This window comes from Hyperolius riggenbachi, chromosome 1 (genome assembly GCF_040937935.1).
Source record: "Hyperolius riggenbachi isolate aHypRig1 chromosome 1, aHypRig1.pri, whole genome shotgun sequence".
NCBI classification, from domain to species: domain Eukaryota; kingdom Metazoa; phylum Chordata; class Amphibia; order Anura; family Hyperoliidae; genus Hyperolius; species Hyperolius riggenbachi.
Window position 1 is genome coordinate 662157434 of NC_090646.1, and position 19928 is coordinate 662177361.

Sequence of the window (19928 nt, forward strand, 5' to 3'; positions counted from 1 at the left end):
AGGGGACGGAGGAGGACCACTAGACACCGGGAAGCTGTATAGGGGAAGGAGTGAGGGCCATTGAACAAGGAAACTGTATAAGGGAGGAGGAGTTAGACACTACGGTACTGAATAGGGAAAGGAGGGCCGCAACTAAACACCAGGGAACTGTACAGGGGAGAATGGAGGAACTAGACACAAGGAAACATTGCAATATTAGCGCATAATGAGACTGTCAAGCAGTAACCAACCCTCAGTGAGGTGAGTATTCTATGGACACAGTGTGGAAGAAGGAGCGCACCTACCTCACGTTTAATGGGTTCCCCTTCGCAGTGGATTACAGTATCTGGAGCTACTATACAGTATGGGCTGGGGTCTGTCTCCACCACCTTGAACTCTACAGCACGCATGCCACCGCGCACCAGAAAGATGTCACCTGCAGGACAGAAACATCACATCAACTGAAAATCATGCAAACTGCTAAATGGATTAAGGTACGAGTCAGATAAAAAGCGGTTACTCGGGGTTTACACTGACCGTAAACAAATTGCAGTGTGTGAATAATATTCTTGTATGATGTTGCCACTAATAAGTCCCAGCACCCAGTCCCAAGTGTCCGTGATGGCAAACTGAGTGGAAGGAGTTACCAGAGATATTGAGAGAGTTGAGTGGCAGCTTGGACACACCTCCTCTCCCAAGAGTTATTGCTTTTTGGCTGAAGAGACATTAGAAAGTAGCTGCGGTCACATGACCTCTGCCGTCACACCTAACAGTCTAAAGCAACCACTGAGGGGCTCAAAGGGGTTCACGTTGGCTGCAGTAGAGTCTGAATTACCCACCTGTAACCAGCATGCAGCTAATGATCACACAAGAGTTAAAACAACATGTGAAGAAACTACCTATTTCCCATATAGATGGAATATTCCATCCAGTAAAAGCAGAGGGAGAGAGAGACCTTTCAACATCAGGCAGTACAGGACTGTGCGAGGTCAGGAAACTGACAGCACACAATAGAAGCTCATTAGAGTGTAAATACCTTTTCTGATTGGTCGGTAGGCCTCCAGGAAATAAGGCTTCAGGTAGACCTCAAAGAGATTTCCTGTGATTCCCTCTACAGTGTCATCAATAGGCAATACGTGGATCCGCTTGCCATACTTCACATCGGGGCATGGCTGGATGCTGGACAGGAGGAAGGCAAGAGTATAAATGTACAAATAATAGTAATAAGGCTACAGTACAGAACATGGCGGCATTGTCTTAGGGTCACTCCAGAGAGGGTGGGCGCACAATGCAATTGTTTTAATATTTCTTATCAATTCAAGAATTACAATCAATTTTTCTGATTGTAAAATTTGAAAAATCTGACCAATGTAACATACGCATGTTCAATTGAGAAGAAGATTCAAAAAAAGTGCTCAGGTCTATAAATCAAGAAGGTGACAATCTACACAGCACCATTAAAGTGTCTGGAAAACTGATCAGAAAAATCAGCCAATCCCACATGACCTATGGATAATAATGGGGATAAAACATGGAGCAGAACTAGCGCAACAGAGATGTCATCTAAAATAATTCTGATTGGTCGCCTGCAGTTTAACTGGCCCCACATTTATTCGATTCCTCAACCATCCTCTATAACCTTTGCTATGTTCAGCAACTGAAATGTATGGCCCTGCTGGAGCAACACCCCACAGCACTGACTGCTGCCACGGAATTATATACTGCAAACATAAACACCCTCAGCCATGAGCATCTGTGACACTGCTTTACTCTCTCCTGTGCCTGCACCACTTACCTGTAAGCCCAGTGTTCTCCCCAGACCCTTTTAGCCAGGGTGCTCCCCCCGGCTAGTTTTGGTGAGCACCCAGCTGTCATCAGCTCACTTCCTCCTATGCTGTAAGCAGAGTTGCTCACAGAAGCACCGCCCCTACATTCTCATCTCGCCCCACCCGGCTACTATTTCATGCCACCCGGTTGGAAAAAATTTCTGGAGAGAACACTGAAGCCCCTTTATCACACTCGTGTTTACAGACACATTTTGTGGCAACATGATGCCACCTGCAGGGATAACACAGAATTGCAGCGCATGGTTGCTGATGAATTTACACAAAAACACTTTGTGATTCCCATTCACACTAATGAAAAAGGTGGTGGCTGGATAGTGTACAGCCAGCATCTATTCAGTAAGGAGTCATTGGGCTACACTCCCCATCTCTGCTACTGCCTAAGGAGCACCCCCTATTGCCTGCAGCTCAAGTGCTTAGAGTCTGCCAGGAGAAAAGCGCAATATAAACGTTCTGTGTTGTCTAATGAAAAGCAATCACAGCTGCATCAACAGAAATCACGTAGGAGCGCGAGTGTTGTGTGTTGTAAGGTCACACGTTTCCTGCTGCACTTACATGGGGTAAGGGGGGGGGGGCAACATACAGCTGCAAACAGAGGCTTTCTGAACCCAGTCAAGTAGCTGATAGCTCATGTCTCTACGGTAACTGTGGGGTGTTTGGAGTACAACTGCCTGCAGCTCGCAGGTAAATAAAGCTGATATGTATAAGAGACTTACGTGATGACATCGCCAAGCCTGACGCGCAGGTTGTTCCGGACCACCCTGTTCATGCGGATCTTCTCATCGGAGCAAGTCTCGTCTGACAGGACGATGCACACAGCTTCCCGCCTTTTCTTCCCCTTCAGAAGGACAGTGTCCCCTCGGAAAAGCTGCAGCTCGTCCATCTTACCCTGCAACACATACCAGACCATCGATTATTTCACCTTCCTAGGAGATCCGGCAGCAGATCTCCGGCTCCAGGAGTGGCAGACACAGGGCTGGCCATAGCCAATCATAGAAGCTGACCAATCAGGCTGAACCATGAACTTCCATGTACTGTATATCCGACTCCTCCTCTAACAAATTACTTTACACCTCAGGTGGGATCCCGATTGGTCCTTCTTACATCTTATGCCTAGTACACAACAAATCAGATTGATGGTCAAATCAAACATTTCTAGCATTTCCGATATGCTTCTGATCAAGAACAGGATACATTTTCAGCTCAATACTACACAAAATCAATCTTGTTCTCAAAATCGGACAAGCCGGAAATGATTGATCCGATCTGTCAATCTGACTTTATACCCGGGCCTAAGAAAAAGGTTAACACTTCATTCCCTTGTCATGCGCAATACGGCTAAGGCATGAATCCTTGTCTATGGCAACTTACTTACAACCGCCAATCATGTACACAGCTGCCCCGACCCCCCCACCCCGCAGCCGGCTATTTGAAATACCCCAGGTTCAAACAAGCACAACATAAAACATCACAATCCATTTGGACATATAACCCCCCCCCCCCCTCAATACACTCACCTGGGACAGGGAGACCACACTGTTATCTTCATTGATTGCTTCATCTACAACTAACCGATTGGGTCGGCTCTTCTGCTTTAGGATTGCTGTGGATAAATCATCCGCTTTGGAGCTGTGGAGACAGACAAGGATGCTGGTGAGATATACGGACCTCTGGCAGGTTCCCAGTACAACCTCATATAGTATAAGTCCATCAGAATACACAACCATACAAAGCTCAGAGCGCATCACCACTCTCTGCAGGGAGCCACTGGGGATGGTCGATAACATTCTAATCATTCTGAGCGGCTTCAAGTTTTGTGCCACTTAAAGCACACCTGCAGCGCCAAGGATATGGACTCTGCCATAGTTATTTTCATTTAAACAGTGCACATTGCCTGGCTGTCCTGCTGATCCTCTGCTTAGGACACTTTTAGCCATAGACCCTGACCAAGCATTGCCCATCAAGTGTTTCTGACTTAAGTGTAACTGGATTAGCTCCATGTTGGTTTCAGGTTGATTCAGACACTACTGCAGCCAAAGAGATCAGCAGGGCTGCCAGGCAACTGGTATTGTTTAAAAGGAAATAATATATGGCAGCCACCATATCCCTCTTGCTTCATGTAAGTGGTTATCTGCAAAATCGTTGGCTGCATTTATACATGCATACATAAATGCTGCAGGCATTGCTATTTTCAGCAAATTCATTCGTCCATCGCTTTTGGATTCTCAGGGGGCGGCGATTCCTAGAAAGCACACAACACTGCTGAAACACCGCTATTGGTCCCAGACCTCAGTGCACACAAACTGCTTTTTTACAGCTGACAATGTATGGAAAGAGTTATTGACAGAGCTCATTGTGTACAGCAGAGCAGGTCTCGGGGTTGCTGCACGTTGCATCATATTCAGCAGCCTCCCTTAGGCTGGTGCCCTGAATACAGGAGATTGCCCGGGCCTAGTGGAGATCAGGCTGACATATTACACACAATTCAGGCTGGATCTCTGCTGCGCTGCTCACAACAGCTACAGCGTGAAAAGACAAAGCAGCGAGAGGAAGAATGGGGCACCTATGGGTGTTCTGCAGGCCATGCAGGGCACATTCTGGTGGCTTATCCAGGAGATACAAAAAGCTAACATGGGGGTCATCCTGATCAACAACATTTTAGATGTCATTAGCTAGACAATGGAAACATATATGCAAATCAGCACCGTTCCTAAACATTTCAGGAAGAAGACTCCTGATTTAGGGCCGGTTCACATTACAAACGCGGATGGCCACGCATGCGAACGCACGCCATCCGCGTTTGTATGTGTTGCGTGGCTGATCCAATCACTGAAAAGTGAATGTGACAGGCGCGCGTTTTTGCTAAATCTGCGTGCAGCATGCGTTCCTGGACCGCACAGGTCCGAAACGCATGCAGTGTGAACATCAGACAGTGCACTCTATGCACTGCCTGATGTCGTGCGCGTCGGCCTCCTGCGCGCGTTTCCAAAACGCGGCTGGAAACGCGTGCAGTGTGAACGGGCCCTTAGGGGGAAGTTCCTCCCCTACAACCTTCCAAACATGGCTATTGGTCCTTCAATGTAAGCCAGTGTTTCTCAAACCTATCCTTGTGACACCCCAGCGGTGCATGTTTTGCAGGCAGCCTCACCTATGCACAGGTGGGGCAGGGTCGGGGGAAAATGAGCTGAACTTACCCGGGGCTTCTAATGGTCCCCCGCAGACATCCTGTGCCCGCGCAGCCGCTCACCGATGCCCCGCCTCTGGTTCACTTCTGGAATTTGACTTTAAAGTCAGAAAACCACTGCGCCTGCGTTGCCGTGTCCTCGCTCCCGCTGATGTCACCCAGAGCTCACAGCGCAGGCCCAGTATGGTCTGTGTCTGCGCAGTACACTCCTGGTGACATCAGCGGGAGCGAGGACACAGCAATGCAGGCGCAGTGGTTTTCAGACTTTAAAGTCTGAAATTCCAGAAGTGAACCGGAGGCGGGGCCGGAGCATTGGGGAGTGGCTGCGCGGGCACAGGATGTCTGCGGGGGACCATTAGAAGCCCCGGGTAAATTCAGCTCATTTTCCCCCGACCCCCCTACAGTATCCCTTTAACTGATAACACCAGGGCTGTGGAGTAATTTTTGGGTACCTGGAGACTGAGTCAGTGGTTTCATAAACTGAGGAATCGGATAATTTTTGTACCCACTCCACAGCCCTGGATAACAGTACAGTACTCTTCTGCAGGGGTCCAAGGCGGAAACAGGCTAAATGGAAATCACTGCATTGCTTAGGGGTGTCCCCATACTACATAGACGGGGTAAAATGCATGACTGTCCAGTGTCTCAGCACCTGTGATAGAATACGATGACACTAGATTTGCACTGGAATGAGGTGAAGCAATCTGCAATGAACTGTATTAACATGCAGGAAATGGATAGATTTTCTGGGTTTCATTTCCTGGAAAGTGAAACTCTCCTGGGCTGACAGCGTTAGGGGCCGTCACACAATGTTCACTATCAGGAAATGAAACAAGACAAAGCCTGCAGGCTCTGCAAATGTCTGAGGGACTTCTTTTAGCCAGAACACGGGGAATACCCTTCTCTTTGTATACATCATAGTCCAGTGAACTGTTCTGGAGACTTTTACTGTCACTCCAGAGCTGAAGCACCCACAGGAGGAGAGGTGCACTCACAGCAACTACCAGGACATGTTGTGGCATCTGATGTAGCCGAGGATGCCCAAAAAAACCCTGTTAGGCCAAAAATTCTGTATTACCGACTATTGTTTTGCAGTTCTGTAGCCCTTTCCAATCCCATGTCAGACATACATTGTACTTTTCCAGCATAGTCCAATGTCTGACATAGACATAGGAAAAATGGCTGCCGCAAGGGGGCGCTGTTACCAGATAAAACCCAGCACAGCACCAGCCTCTTTAGATAACTGTCAGACTAATGGTGGCCATACATGGTACCATTTTTTCATCCAATCTTATCATTTCTATGTAGTATAAGGGTAAATTAAGTGAAGATACTGAAAGGATAATTTAGGCAGTTCCCTTATATTACATAGAAATGGTAAGATTGGATGAAAACATGTTACTATGTATGGCCACCATAAAGCGGAGAACCCACAGCCAGATGGGGAGATCTCCACAGAAGAACGCTCGTTCCATGATCTATCTGGCCGTATCGCCAAGTGTTTGCGCCATTGTAAACAAACGATCATGCAAACCCTGTAAAAGTCGATGAGTATTGGAATGATCTTCTGCGATTCAATCCAACATGGCAGTTGTGGGTCGCCGTGGGTGGAGTACATCGTGAAAAATCGTTTTAAGTAATTTTCGGTAATTGATGTTACAGGATATTGCGATACAATTGTGCAGCGCGAAAGATTATTCTGAAAAATCATCCTGTGGGTATGCGCCATGTGCCTTTAGTCCGACACTGACTGCCACCAGGCCCATCCTCCGCTGCACCACAACTGTAATATACACCGGCGCATATGGCTAATCGCTAGGGGCACCAGCTGCCATATCTAGGCTGACATGTCAGGTTATGGGGATAGCATGCTATGATCCCCTACAGCGCCACATAATTGTACTTTCTGTGCAGTAGCACAGAGCCTCCCAGGAACTGCTTTTTTTCCTCCATGCATCAGTGTGTCTGATAATGCACAGGCACAAGCCCCACTGGCGGGACCCCCGTGGGAGGGATGCCTGCACGGAGCGGTCCTGCTAGCGACGCAATCTTGCGATGGCGTCCAACTGAAGCCTCCCACCTGAATGCTAAGGGCAGCTAGATGTGGTATGGCAGGTAAAGGGTGTATGACAGTGCATCCTGATTGGCTGACGAGCACCTGCTGACCATTTATATGTAGCTGGATGCATGTATTGCTGTGTTCTATTGCTTGTGTGTGTGGAAACAAGCCCACTGGCGTCTGAAACATGTGGCCACACTTGTACGCAGAGGGTAGTGTGGCTGCAAAGAGGAGGGGGGTCCCGGAAGTCTCTGGAGCATCCTAAGGCTAAAGCTGGGTCTACACGCTCCTATGTGTCTTATCAATTGAGCCGATAAGCTCGATTGATAAGATCCGACAGGTCCGATCTCACCACCGCCGATTCCCTGCTCGTTCCCCATGAGCGGACAATGGCAGGGAATCGAGCGGAAGATAAGCGGCGCCGGCGGAGACGCGGCAGAGGCGATCCGGCAGCTAATCAAGCCGCCGGATCGCTCCGTGTAGATTCAGCTTTACCTCTACTGGCGCAAGTACGGAACTTTTTTTTTCTATTTTATAAAGTTACAGATTTACTATAAGAGCTTATTTTTCTCACTGAAGAGCTGAGTAAATGAACCTGATAGAAACCATCCATGTAATGGCAGCTAGTGGCACTGAGGCACTCTGACCTGGGGGGGGGGGGGGGGGGGGGGGGGGGAATTGCTATTTTTACTCAGATAACATTACCTTGGGACAAAATCTAGCAAGAGTAACTGTATAAGCAATAAATAGGGAAACAAGTTTTTATTGCTGTTTTTATTTTACTATTATGCTTTATAGTGGACCTGAACTCTTTCACATGACAGGAGGAAAAAATAAATTTAGCCCGTTTAACACCCCCCCCCCCCCCCCCTCAGCTGGCTGCATCGGCAGAGCAGCTAATTTGTAAACAAAGGATGTTAACCCTTTGTCTTCTTCCATGACAGCAGGAAGTAGACACTGCAGATTTAATGCAGGATTTGTATCAACTAACAAAGAAATGTTTTTCTTTCAATGTTATTCTGCTGTTGATTATCTTTTAGAGCAGAGAGGAAGTTATGATTTCTGGTCCACTCTAAGAGCCAACCTGAGGCACCTTCAGCAGAACTCCCAGCTGGGTGAAACGCTGGATAGTGACACTCCGCCACACAGAAGGCAGCAGCTGCAGAGCCTGTCCTTCCAGTCCCTCCATCTGAACAATGTCTGCCTATATGAGAAGCTCCACCAAAAGGGCGGGGCTTCTGTCAGAGAACTGTTTACAGCTGCCAGGAGGAGGGCGTGGCCACAGCGAGACATCTGCAGGTTATTAGCATAGAACTCTAGGCAGGTGTTCCAAACACAGATCCACCCAAGTACTCATTTGTGACAAAGTCACCCGAACAGTTCTATGACTGCAGTCAGAACTTTACTTTAGTGTTATATACATGCAGTTTGTGGGATTCTGTATTTGCATTACAATAACAGCAAGTAGCTCTGTATGTGGCCCCCCTACACTGGCAGCCATACTGGGAACTGGTATTGTTTAAAAGGAAATAAATATGTCAGCTTTCATATCCCTCTCACCTCAGGTTCCCTTTAAGATTTTAGAAGTAGACATCAGAATCAAACCAAAGCCACCTCCGTCGCTGTACCACTTAAAGAGAACCAGAGACGAAGCACCCTCATGTTTTTTATCATAAAAATCAATGAGAACATGACAGTAAACACCTACCATGCTTTTAGTTTCTTTCTTCTCTGCCTAATTACTCTGCTATCAGCTGTGATAAGAAAGCCTGACTGAGCCAGTCTAATGGTGGATACACACCATGCGTTTCCGCGTTCGATGCGTCCGTCGATACGCATCGATTCGATTATTTCCGACATGTTCGATTCGCGGTTCGATGGATCGTTAGGTCGATTTGCCATACTTTACATAACATTCGACCTAAAAATAATCGAAATGCGCTCGGAAATAATTGAATCGCCGCGTATCGACGGACGCGTGCGAAGCGGAAACTCATGGTGTGTATTCACCATAAGTTTGACCTGGAATCAGATTAGCTGAGTCCTCTGCTGTGTGCAGTCATTTCAAGCCCTCCCCCTCCTGGCTCTGCCTTCCTGCTTTACATACACATCATCACGGAGGGCTGTGATGAGAAGAGAGTGTTTGCTGCTGCCTAGCAATGCCTGCTGATTCCTCCGTGCTGCTGCCGAGTCTGGCGACTGCCCTGCTGATTCCTCTGTGCTGCTACTGCCGAGTCTGCCGACTGCCCTGCTGATTCCTCCGTGCTGCTGAGTCTGCCGACTGCCCTGCTGATTCCTCCGTGCTGCTACTGCCGAGTCTGCCGACTGCCCTGCTGATTCCTCCGTGCTGCTGCTGAGTCTGCCGACTGCCCTGCTGATTCCTCCGTGCTGCTACTGCCGAGTCTGCCGACTGCCCTGCTGATTCCTCCGTGCTGCTGAGTCTGCCGACTGCCCTGCTGATTCCTCTGTGCTGCCACTGCTGAGTCTGCTGACTGCCCTGCTGATTCCTCTGTGCTGCCACTGCTGAGTCTGCCGACTGCCCGGCTGATTCCTTCGTGCTGCCGCTGCTGAGTCTGCCGACTGCCCTGCTGATTCCTCCGTGCTGCCGCTGCTGAGTCTGCCGACTGCCCTGCTGATTCCTCCGTGCTGCCGCTGCTGAGTCTGCCGACTGCCCTGCTGATTCCTCCGTGCTGCCGCTGCTGAGTCTGCCGACTGCCCTGCTGATTCCTCCGTGCTGCTGAGTCTGCCGACTGCCCTGCTGATTCCTCTGTGCTGCCACTGCTGAGTCTGCTGACTGCCCTGCTGATTCCTCTGTGCTGCCGCTGCTGAGTCTGCTGACTGCCCTGCTGATTCCTCTGTGCTGCCGCTGCTGAGTCTGCCGACTGCCCTGCTGATTCCTCCGTGCTGCTGCCGACTGCCCTGCTGATTCCTCTGTGCTGCCACTGCTGAGTCTGCCGACTGCCCTGCTGATTCCTCTGTACTGCCACTGCTGAGTCTGCCGACTGCCCGGCTGATTCCTCCGTGCTGCCGCTGCTGAGTCTGCCGACTGCCCTGCTGTTTCCTCCGTGCTGCCACTGCTGAGTCTGCCGACTGCCCTGCTGATTCCTCCGTGCTGCCACTGCTGAGTCTGCCGACTGCCCTGCTGATTCCTCCGTCCTGCCGCTGCCGAGTCTGCCGACTGCCCTGCCGATTCCTCTGTGCTGCCGCTGCCGAGTCTGCCGACTGCCCTGCTGATTCCTCCGTGCTGCCGCTGCCGAGTCTGCCGACTGCCCTGCTGATTCCTCCGTGCTGCCGCTGCTGAGTCTGCCGACTGCCCTGCTGATTCCTCCGTGCTGCCGCTGCTGAGTCTGCCGACTGCCCTGCTGATTCCTCCGTGCTGCCACTGCTGCCGACTGCCCTGCTGATTCTGCCGACTGCCCTGCTGATTCCTCCGTGCTGCCGCTGCCGGTCTGCCGACTCTCCTTCCATCCCATGTCGGGGGAAATCCAGGTCGGGCTAGTCTGCAGTGGGAGGATGATTTCACCGCATTAGGTCTCCCAACACTGCGTCCTCCACACTAGGCTTGTGCGCTGAGCAGCACAGAAGCGCAGCAAGCCTAGAGATTAACATTTAGAGCGGCTCATGACCCGGAAGAAGAAGGGTATGAGCCGGCAGCCATCTTTGATTTATCCCGGGGGAAAAAATGTAAAAATAAATGTACTAAAGGCACACCAGAGCGGCGAAAATAGTGGTAAAATAATTTCCTCATGAAAAGCCATTGATGTATATATATTTTGTGTGTATAACATTCATCTCTGGTTCCCTTTAAAGGGAACCAGAGACAAACGATCTCTAAAAAGAGGAAAAAAGCTTTTATACATACCTGGGGCTTCCTCCAGCCCCATAAGCCTGGATCGCTCCCAAGCCGCCATCCTCCACTGCCTCCATCGCCGGTACCGGGTCCCGTCACTTCTGCTGGACGCGATCAGTCTTCCGCATGCACAGGGGCTCCCTCCGGCTCTGTACGCATGCGCAGTACGGAGGGAGCACACTGCACTTGCGTCGACTGGCCGAACTGACGTGACCCGGTACCGGCGGACAGAGGCAGCGGAGAAAGGCGGCGTGGGAGCGATCCAGGCTTATGGGGCTGGAGGAAGCCCCAGGTATGTATAACATCTTTTTCTTTTGTCTCTGGTTCTCTTTAAAAGGACAACTGAAAAGAATATGGAGGCTGCCATATTGATTTCCTTTTGAAGAATACCAGTTGCATGGCAGCCCCGCTGATCTATTTGGCTGCAGCAGTGTTTGAATCACACCTGAAACAAGCATGCAGCTAATCTTGTCAGATCTGACAATGTCTGAAACACCTGATCTGCTGCATGCTTGTTCAGGGTCTATGGCTGGAAGCTTTAGACACACAGGATCATCAGGACTGCCAGGCAACTGGTATTGCTTAAAAGGAAATAAATATGGCAGCCTCCATATACTTCTCCCTTCAGTTGTCCTTTAATGGAGACCCTGGATCCCCCACCTCTCCTCTGCCTGCCTCTGTATTCACATTTACTGCTGCATAGTCAAGCTTTTAAAATCGACAAGATGTCCAGCATACATTAAAGTTTATTGATCCGATGCTCTGGGGTCAATAAATCCCAAAGTTGGTGAGACTGCTTGAAGCATTGACCTGTCTTATGCCGGCTACCTTTATATGCAGACTCATGATAACACCAGCAATGGCAGTCTCCACATCCCTCTCACCACCTGCATGTAGGAAGATTCCCTATAGGGAGAGTCTTCAATGTCTCTTCCCCTCCCCCAATACTGGCTGCAGCCCTCCTGTCCCCGGATACCTGTCTGCAGACACTCAACATCTGTCAGCTGGCTACATGAATGCAGACAGGTGGGCCTCTTTCAGTAACAGTCCCCTCCCCCCCTCGTCCAGCCACTGTCAGCAAGTTCACAGAGTGTGCTGACCTGCCTTTGTTCTGCCTCTTTACACAGCTCGATAATGTACTTTCTGCAGGGACTAAAGGCATTGTGGGAAGAATGGGCGGCACAACCTTTTTTTTCCCAGACAGTTTTCAGTAAAATGAAACTGAAGAGGGGCAGAGGCTGCTGCGTCACCACGGTGTTCCCTCCCAGCACATGCAGCCGCACTGTGTGACGTGATGGGTGAGGCGGCTGTGTAATTAGTGATGCTAAAGAAAACACACAAAGGCCTCTCCTGTACCTGGCAACACAACAAAGCCGCTCTACCTGCATTTATCACATCAACACAATACAAGCTACCAACATCTCACAGATGAGCAGAGATAGAGCCTTAAAGGAACACTATTGATTAACATGTTTTTTTCAGTTGAGAGAGAAAATGTTTGGGAAGTGCTGCTAAGTACTGGTGTATACATTTGAATGCTCATCCCTTTGTTTACGGTTATCCAATTCATGTCACAATTTTGTGATGGCAATTCTGACGGCACAGTGAGCCATGAGGGGAGGGGGAATTCCCTCACAGTGCTTCTGTTAATCCTGTTTGAGTGAGAAAGTTCTGCCTGTCTCTGACTGAGCTCTCTGCAGAGAGCAGAGGAAATGTATCTTATGTGCAACAATACACATTTGTAATGGTGTGTGTGTGACACCAGGCTTTTAACCGCCTTAGCGGTAACCCCGTGTGTGACACGGGGCAAGCCGCCGGAGGGTGCTGCTCAGGCCCTGCTGGGCCGATTGTCATAATTTTTTTTTGCTGGACGCAGCTAGCACTTTGCTAGCTGCGCCAGCACCCCGATCGCCGCCGCCGCGTGCCCGATCGCCGCTATCCGGTGCGGTGCGCGGCCCCCCCGACCCCTGCGGTGCCTGGCCAATCAGTGCCAGGCAGCGCCAAGGGGTGGATCGGGTCTCCCAATGACGTCCCGACGTCGCTGACGTCATCCCGCCCCGTCGCCATGGCGACGGGGGAAGCCCTCCAGGAAATCCCGTTCTTTGAACGGGATTTCCTGATCGCCTATCGCCGGAGGCGATCGGCGGGGCTGGGGGGATGCCGCTGAGCAGCGGCTATCATGTAGCGAGCCCTGGGCTCGCTACATGATTTAAAAAAAAAAAAAAAAAAAAAAAAAAAAAAAAATCAAAAAAAAAACTGCTGCGCTGCTCCCTGGCGGTATTTTTCATAGCGCCAAGGGGGTTAATATAACTCGGCTTCAATATTACACTGTTAACATGTCAGACTGCAGAGATTCATACCTCTGCAAATGAGACATTCTAAAACGTAGCTAAAATCTACACACAATGAATTACAGCTTTTGCCTGTGATATTTAACATGAAAAGTAGGAAAATGTTTACAGCAGTGGCTGGATAGTGAAATGGTTAAGGGCTCTGCCTCTGACACAGGAGACCTGGGTTCGAATCTCGTCTCTGCCTGTTCAGTAAGCCAGCACTAATTCAGTAAGGAGTTCTTTGGGCAAGACTCCCTTACACTGCTACTGCCTACTGAGTGCGCTCTAGTGGCTGCCTCGCAAGCGCTTTGAGTCCAACAGGAGAAAAGCGCTATACAAAAAAAAAAAGGAAATTATTATTATTACTTAAACATTATTTGTACATTGTCATTTTAGAACAATTGGTGTGATAGTGATAGTGTTCCTTTAAGAGGCCCATACACTGGTCGATTTCAGCCATCAATTGGAAATAGAGTCTATAGTTTTGCGGCGGATTTGATCCGATAGGATGGAAAATCTAGGTTGATCTACTGCTGGCAGCAGATCGATGGCCCATAGAGTTGCATTGGATGTAACGGTCCAATAATGCATTTAGATTGATTTCCAATACACTTCATTCTGAAATCTATTGGAAATCTGTTCCTTGTGTGTAGCACACATCAGATTCCTGTCAGAATCAACTTGACAGGCATCTGACAGAAATCTTTTGGTCGAATCTGCTGCAAATCTACAAGTGTATGGCCACCTTTATTGCAACCACAACTACCACCACAGACCAGCAGACACAGCCTTACTGCAACTACAGCGCAGACCAGGCCACCTCAAATCAGCAGAGGCATCCTTATCTATTTAATGACCGCTCCACGCCAAGTAGCGTGGACGCGGCAGCAGCCCTAGGACCACTCAACGCCAATTTGCGTGAAGTCCTGGGGGCGGAGATTGCAGAGGATCATTCATGCCAATGCGCGCACTTCCCCGCTTCAAAGACGGAGCGGAGCTCTGTCATCAGTCTCCCAGTGGCCGCTAGGAGACTGTTAGACGGCGAAACCGCCATTTACATTGCACAGCGCTGCGATCCACGGTAGTGCTGTACTGGGGAAAGCAGTCTTACTTGGCTGTCCCCTCTGCAGGCACAAGAGTGATCTGTCCTCATAGACTGAAGTCTTTGCGAGCTGATCGCAGGGATTGACTGGCGGGGGAAGGGAGGACGGGTCCATAGTAAAATAAAAAAAATAGCATATTAAAAAAAAAAAAAAAAAAAAAAAAAAAAAAAATTTGTTGGGCAGAAAAGGGGAGGGGGAAATCACTTAAGTCAAACAAAAAAAATGAGTTTTACTCACCTAGGTCCTCCAATAGCCCCCTGCAGCTGTCCGGTGCCCTCGCCGTCTCCCTCCGATCCTCCCCGCCCAGCCGGCAGCCGCTTCCTGTTTCGGTGACAGGAGCTGACAGGCTGGGGACGCGAGTGATTCTTCGCGTTCCTGGCCACAATAGCGCCATCTATGCTGCTATATGGTATATGATATATGCTATAGCAGCATAGATGGCGCTACTGAGGCCAGGAACGCGAAGAATCACTCGCGTCCCCAGCCTGTCAGCTCCTGTCACCGAAACAGGAAGTGGCTGCCGGTGGGGCCAGGAGGATCGGAGGGAGACGGCGAGGGCACCGGACAGCTGCAGGGGGCTATTGGAAGCCCCAGGTGAGTAAAACTCATTTTTTGTTTGACTTAAGTGTCCCGTTAAAGATGCAGTGGCCTAACTTGTAAAAAAAAAAAAAAAAAAAAAATATACCCTGGTCACTGAAGGGGGGGGGGGGGGGGGTAAAGCCTGTGGTCCTTAAAGGATACCTGAAGTGACATGTGACATAATGAGATAGACATGGGTATGTGCTATGTACAGTGCCTAGCACACAACTAACTATGCTGTGTTCCTTTTTTCCTTTCTCTGCCAGAAAGAGTTAAATATCAGGTATGTAAGTGGCTGACTCAGACAGGAAGTGACTACAGTGTGACCCTCACTGATTAGAAATTCCAACTATAAAACACTTTCTAGCAGAAAATGGCTTCTGAGTGCAAGAAAGATAAAAAGGGGAATTTCTTATCAGTGAGGGTCACACTGTAGTCACTTCCTGTCTGAGTCAGCCACTTACATACCTGATATTTAACTCTTTCTGGCAGAGAAAGGAAAAAAGGAACACAGCATAGTTAGTTGTGTGCTAGGCACTGTACATACACATGTCTATCTCATGTCACCTCGGGTATGCTTTAACCATTTCTCCGTCCCTTTTTCCACCCCGTTAACACCAGGGACAGAGAAATCCGCACCCGACGCCGCACCCGACGCCGCCCGGAGATTAATGAACGGGGCAAACATTCCCGTTCGTTGATCCAAGCCCCCCCAATGATCAGCTGCTTCTACGAGAAGCAGCCCGATCATTGTGAGGGAAAAAAAAAAAAAACAGTTTCCCAGCCTCATAACACTTCCTGCAAGCATACTTCCGGACGCTTGCGGGACGCATAAACAAAAAGTTACTGTGGCCAAATAGTAAAACTACACCCTAAAGCATTTTTCATATTCAAATACATTAGTCATACACTACAAATTTAACTCACTACCTCCCACACTCCCCAATTTTTATTTTTTTTTGGGTAATTACCGTATATACTCGCAAGCAAGCCGAATTTTTGACCCCCCAAAAGTGGGCCAAAAGTTGGGGGGGGTCGGCTTGCTTGCGAGTCACGTTGGTCGGTGGTCATGGTCGTAGTGCGCTCCACCCCCCCCCCCCCCCGCGGCCGCCGCTGCTATTAGCTTACCCTGCGGCTGCCGGCTTCCAATAGTCCCCCTCTCCGTCACCCGGGCATGTAAATAGATCACAGCAGCTCGCTCCACGGCGGCTGCTGTGTGATGACAGGATTGGAAGCTGTAGGCAGAGCGGTTTCCATAGCAACGGCGATACACATCGCCGTTACAGGAAGCCGCTCTCCCTACAGCTTCCTGTCACCACACAGCAGCTGCCGTGGAGTGAGCTGCTGTGATCTATTTACATGCCCGGGAGACGGAGAGGGGACTATTGGAAGCCGCACAGTAAGCTAATAGCAGCGGCGGCCGCGGGGGACAGGGGTTGCTTGAGGCGGGGGCACTATACTAGCTATACTGGGGCGCTATACTGGGGCACTTCACTAGCTATACTGGGGCACTTCACTAGCTATACTGGGGCACTTCACTAGCTATACTGGGGCACTTCACTAGCTATACTGGGGCACTTCACTAGCTATACTGGGGCACTTCACTAGCTATACTGGGGCACTTCACTAGCTATACTGGGGCACTTCACTAGCTATACTGGGGCACTTCACTAGCTATACTGGGGCACTTCACTAGCTATACTGGGGCACTTCACTAGCTATACTGGGGCACTTCACTAGCTATACTGGGGCACTTCACTAGCTATACTTGGGCACTTCACTAGCTATACTTGGGCACTTCACTAGCTATACTGGGCACTTCACTAGCTATACTGGGCACTTCACTAGCTATACTGGGCACTTCACTAGCTATACTGGGCACTTCACTAGCTATACTGGGCACTACCTACCCATACTGGGCACTATACTAACTATACTGGGACACACTGGGGGGGGGGGAAAAATCACACGGCCAGCATTTCCTACCCCCGGCTTAAATGAGGGTCAATCATTTTTTCCTGTTTTTTTCAGGAAGAAGTTGGGGGGGGGGGGGGGGGGGGTCGGCTTATATGCGGGTCGTCTTGCTTGTGAGTATATACGGTAAAAAAAAAATTACAATTAAAAAAAAAAAATACATAAATAGTTCCCTTAGGGACTGAACTTTTTAAATATTTATGTCAAGAGGGTATAACACTGTTACTTTATAAACTATGGGCTTGTAATTAGGGATGGACGCAAAACTGAAAAAAATGCACCTTTATTTCCAAATAAAATATTGGCGCCAAACATTGTGATAGGGACATAATTTAACCACTTCCCGACCGCCGTATGTACAATTGGCGGCCGGGAAGTGCACCCCGCAAGGACCGCCGTATTGACAATTGGCGGCGGTCCTTGTAGGGGCATGGGCGGAGCGATCGCGTCATCAGTGACGCGATCCTCCGCCTCCGCCTGGCGCCGCTCACCCGCCGCAACATCCCGCCGGCCATACGGAAGCGCCGGCGGGATGTTAACCCCGCGATCGCCGCATACAAAGTGTATAATACACTTTGTAATGTTTACAAAGTGTATTATACAGGCTGCCTCCTGCCCTGGTGGTCCCAGTGTCCGAGGGACCACCAGGGCAGGCTGCAGCCACCCTAGTCTGCACCAAGCACACTGATTTTCCCCCCCCCCCCTGCCCCAGATCGCCACAGCACCCATCAGACCCCCCCCCCTGCCCACCCCCAGACCCCTGTTTGCACCCAATCACCCCCTAATCACCCATCAATCACTCCCTGTCACTATCTGTCAACGCTATTTTTTTTTTTATCCCCCACCCTGCTCCCTGCCCCCTCCTGATCACCCCCCACCCCTCAGATTCTCCCCCAGACCCCCCCCCCCAGACCACCCCCCCTGTTTACTGTATGCATCTATCCCCCTGATCACCTGTCAATCACCTGTCAATCACCTGTCAATCACCCATCAATCACCCCCTGTCACTGCCACCCATCAGCCAGCCCCTAACCTGCCCCTTGCGGGCAATAATCTGATCACCCCCCCACACCAATAGATCGCCCGCAGATCCGACATCAGATCACCTCCCAAATCCATTGTTTACATCTATTCTCTCCTCTAAACACACACTAATTACCCATCAATCACCCATCAATCACCCCCTATCACCACCTGTCACTTTTACCTATCAGATCAGACCCTAATCTGCCCCTTGCGGGCACCCAATCACCCGCCCACACGCTCAGATTGCCCTCTGACCCCCCCTTATCAATTCACCAGTGCATTAATTACATCTGTTCTTCCCTGTAATAACCCACTGATCACCTGTCAATCACCTGCCAATCACCTATCACCCATCAATCACCCCCTGTCACTGCCACCCATCAATCAACCCCTAACCTGCCCCTTGCGGGCAATCTGATCACCCACCCACACCATTAGACTCGCCCGCAAACCCGCCGTCAGATTACCTCCCAAATGTATTGTTTACATCTGTTATCTTCTCTAAACACCCACTAATTACCCATCAATCACCCATCAATCACCCCCCTATCACCACCTGTCACTGTTACCTATCAGATCAGACCTCTAATCTGCCCCTTGCGGGCACCCAATCACCCGCCCACACGCTCAGATTGCCCTCAGACCCCCCCCTCTTATCAATTCGCCAGTGCATTAATTACATCTGTCCTTCCCTGTAATAACCCACTGACCACCTGTCAATCACCTGCCAATCACCTATCACCCATCAATCACCCCGTCACTGCCACCCAACAATCAGCCCCTAACCTGCCCCTTGCGGGCAATCTGATCACCCACCCACACCAATAGATCGCCCGCAGATCCGACATCAGATCACCACCCAAGCGCAGCGTTTACATCTATTCTCTCCTCTAAACACCCACTAATTACCCATCAATCACCCCCTATCACCACCTGTCACTGTTACCCATCAGATCAGACCCTAATCTGCCCCTTGCGGGCACCCAATCGCCCGCCTACACGCTCAGATTGCCCTCAGACCCCCCCTTATCAATTCGCCAGTGCAATATTTACATCTGTTCTCCCCTGTAATAACCCACTGATTACCTGTCAATCACCTATCAATCACCCATCAATCACCCCCTGTCACTGCCACCCATCAATCACCCCCTGTCACTTCCACCCATCAATCACCCGCTGTCACTGCCACCCATCAATCAGCCCCTAACCTGCCCCTTGCGGGCAAACTGATCACCCACCCACACCAATAGATCGCCCGCAGATCCGACATCAGATCACCACCCAAGCGCAGTGTTTCCATCTATTCTCTACCCTAAACACCCACTAATTACCCATCAATCACCCCCTGTCACTGCTACCTATCAGATTAGACCCCTATCTGCCCCTAGGGCACTCAATCACCCGCCCACACCCTCAGAATGCCCTCAGACCCCAGCCCTGATCACCTCGCCAGTGCATTGCTTGCATCTATTCCCCCCTCTAATCACACCTTGAGACACCCATCAATCACCTCCTGTCACCCCCTAGCACACCTACCCATCAGATCAGGCCCCAATTTGCCCCGTGTGGGCTCCTGATCACTCGGCCAATCCCTCAGATCCCCCTCAGACCCCCTTCCGATCACCTCCCCAGTGCATTGATTGCATCTATTTTCCCCTCTAACCACCCCCTGAGACACCCATCAATCACCTCCTGTCACCCCCCTAGCACTCCTATCCATCAGATCAGGCCCAATACAACCTGTCATCTAAAAGGCCACCCTGCTTATGACCGGTTCCACAAAATTCGCCCCCTCATAGACCACCTGTCATCAAAATTTGCAGATGCTTATACCCCTGAACAGTCATTTTGAGACATTTGGTTTCCAGACTACTCACGGTTTTGGGCCTGTAAAATGCCAGGGCGGTATAGGAACCCCACAAGTGACCCTATTTTAGAAAAAAAGACACCCCAAGGTATTCTGTTAGGTGTATGACGAGTTCATAGAAGATTTTATT

The 19928-nt window shown here is 50.0% G+C and overlaps 1 protein-coding gene across 1 annotated transcript in view; it reads right to left on the bottom strand.

The window, feature by feature from the left end:
- VCP (valosin containing protein) overlaps positions 1-19928 on the bottom strand; it is a 69417-nt gene that overhangs the window by 23103 nt on the left and 26386 nt on the right. Inside the window, exons 2-5 of the mRNA XM_068252548.1 lie at positions 3341-3452; positions 2540-2712; positions 1016-1158; positions 285-415 (exon numbers count right to left, since the gene is read on the bottom strand). Of these exons, the coding sequence (XP_068108649.1) occupies positions 285-415; positions 1016-1158; positions 2540-2712; positions 3341-3452 (559 nt within the window). The remainder of the gene's footprint in view (positions 1-284; positions 416-1015; positions 1159-2539; positions 2713-3340; positions 3453-19928) is intronic.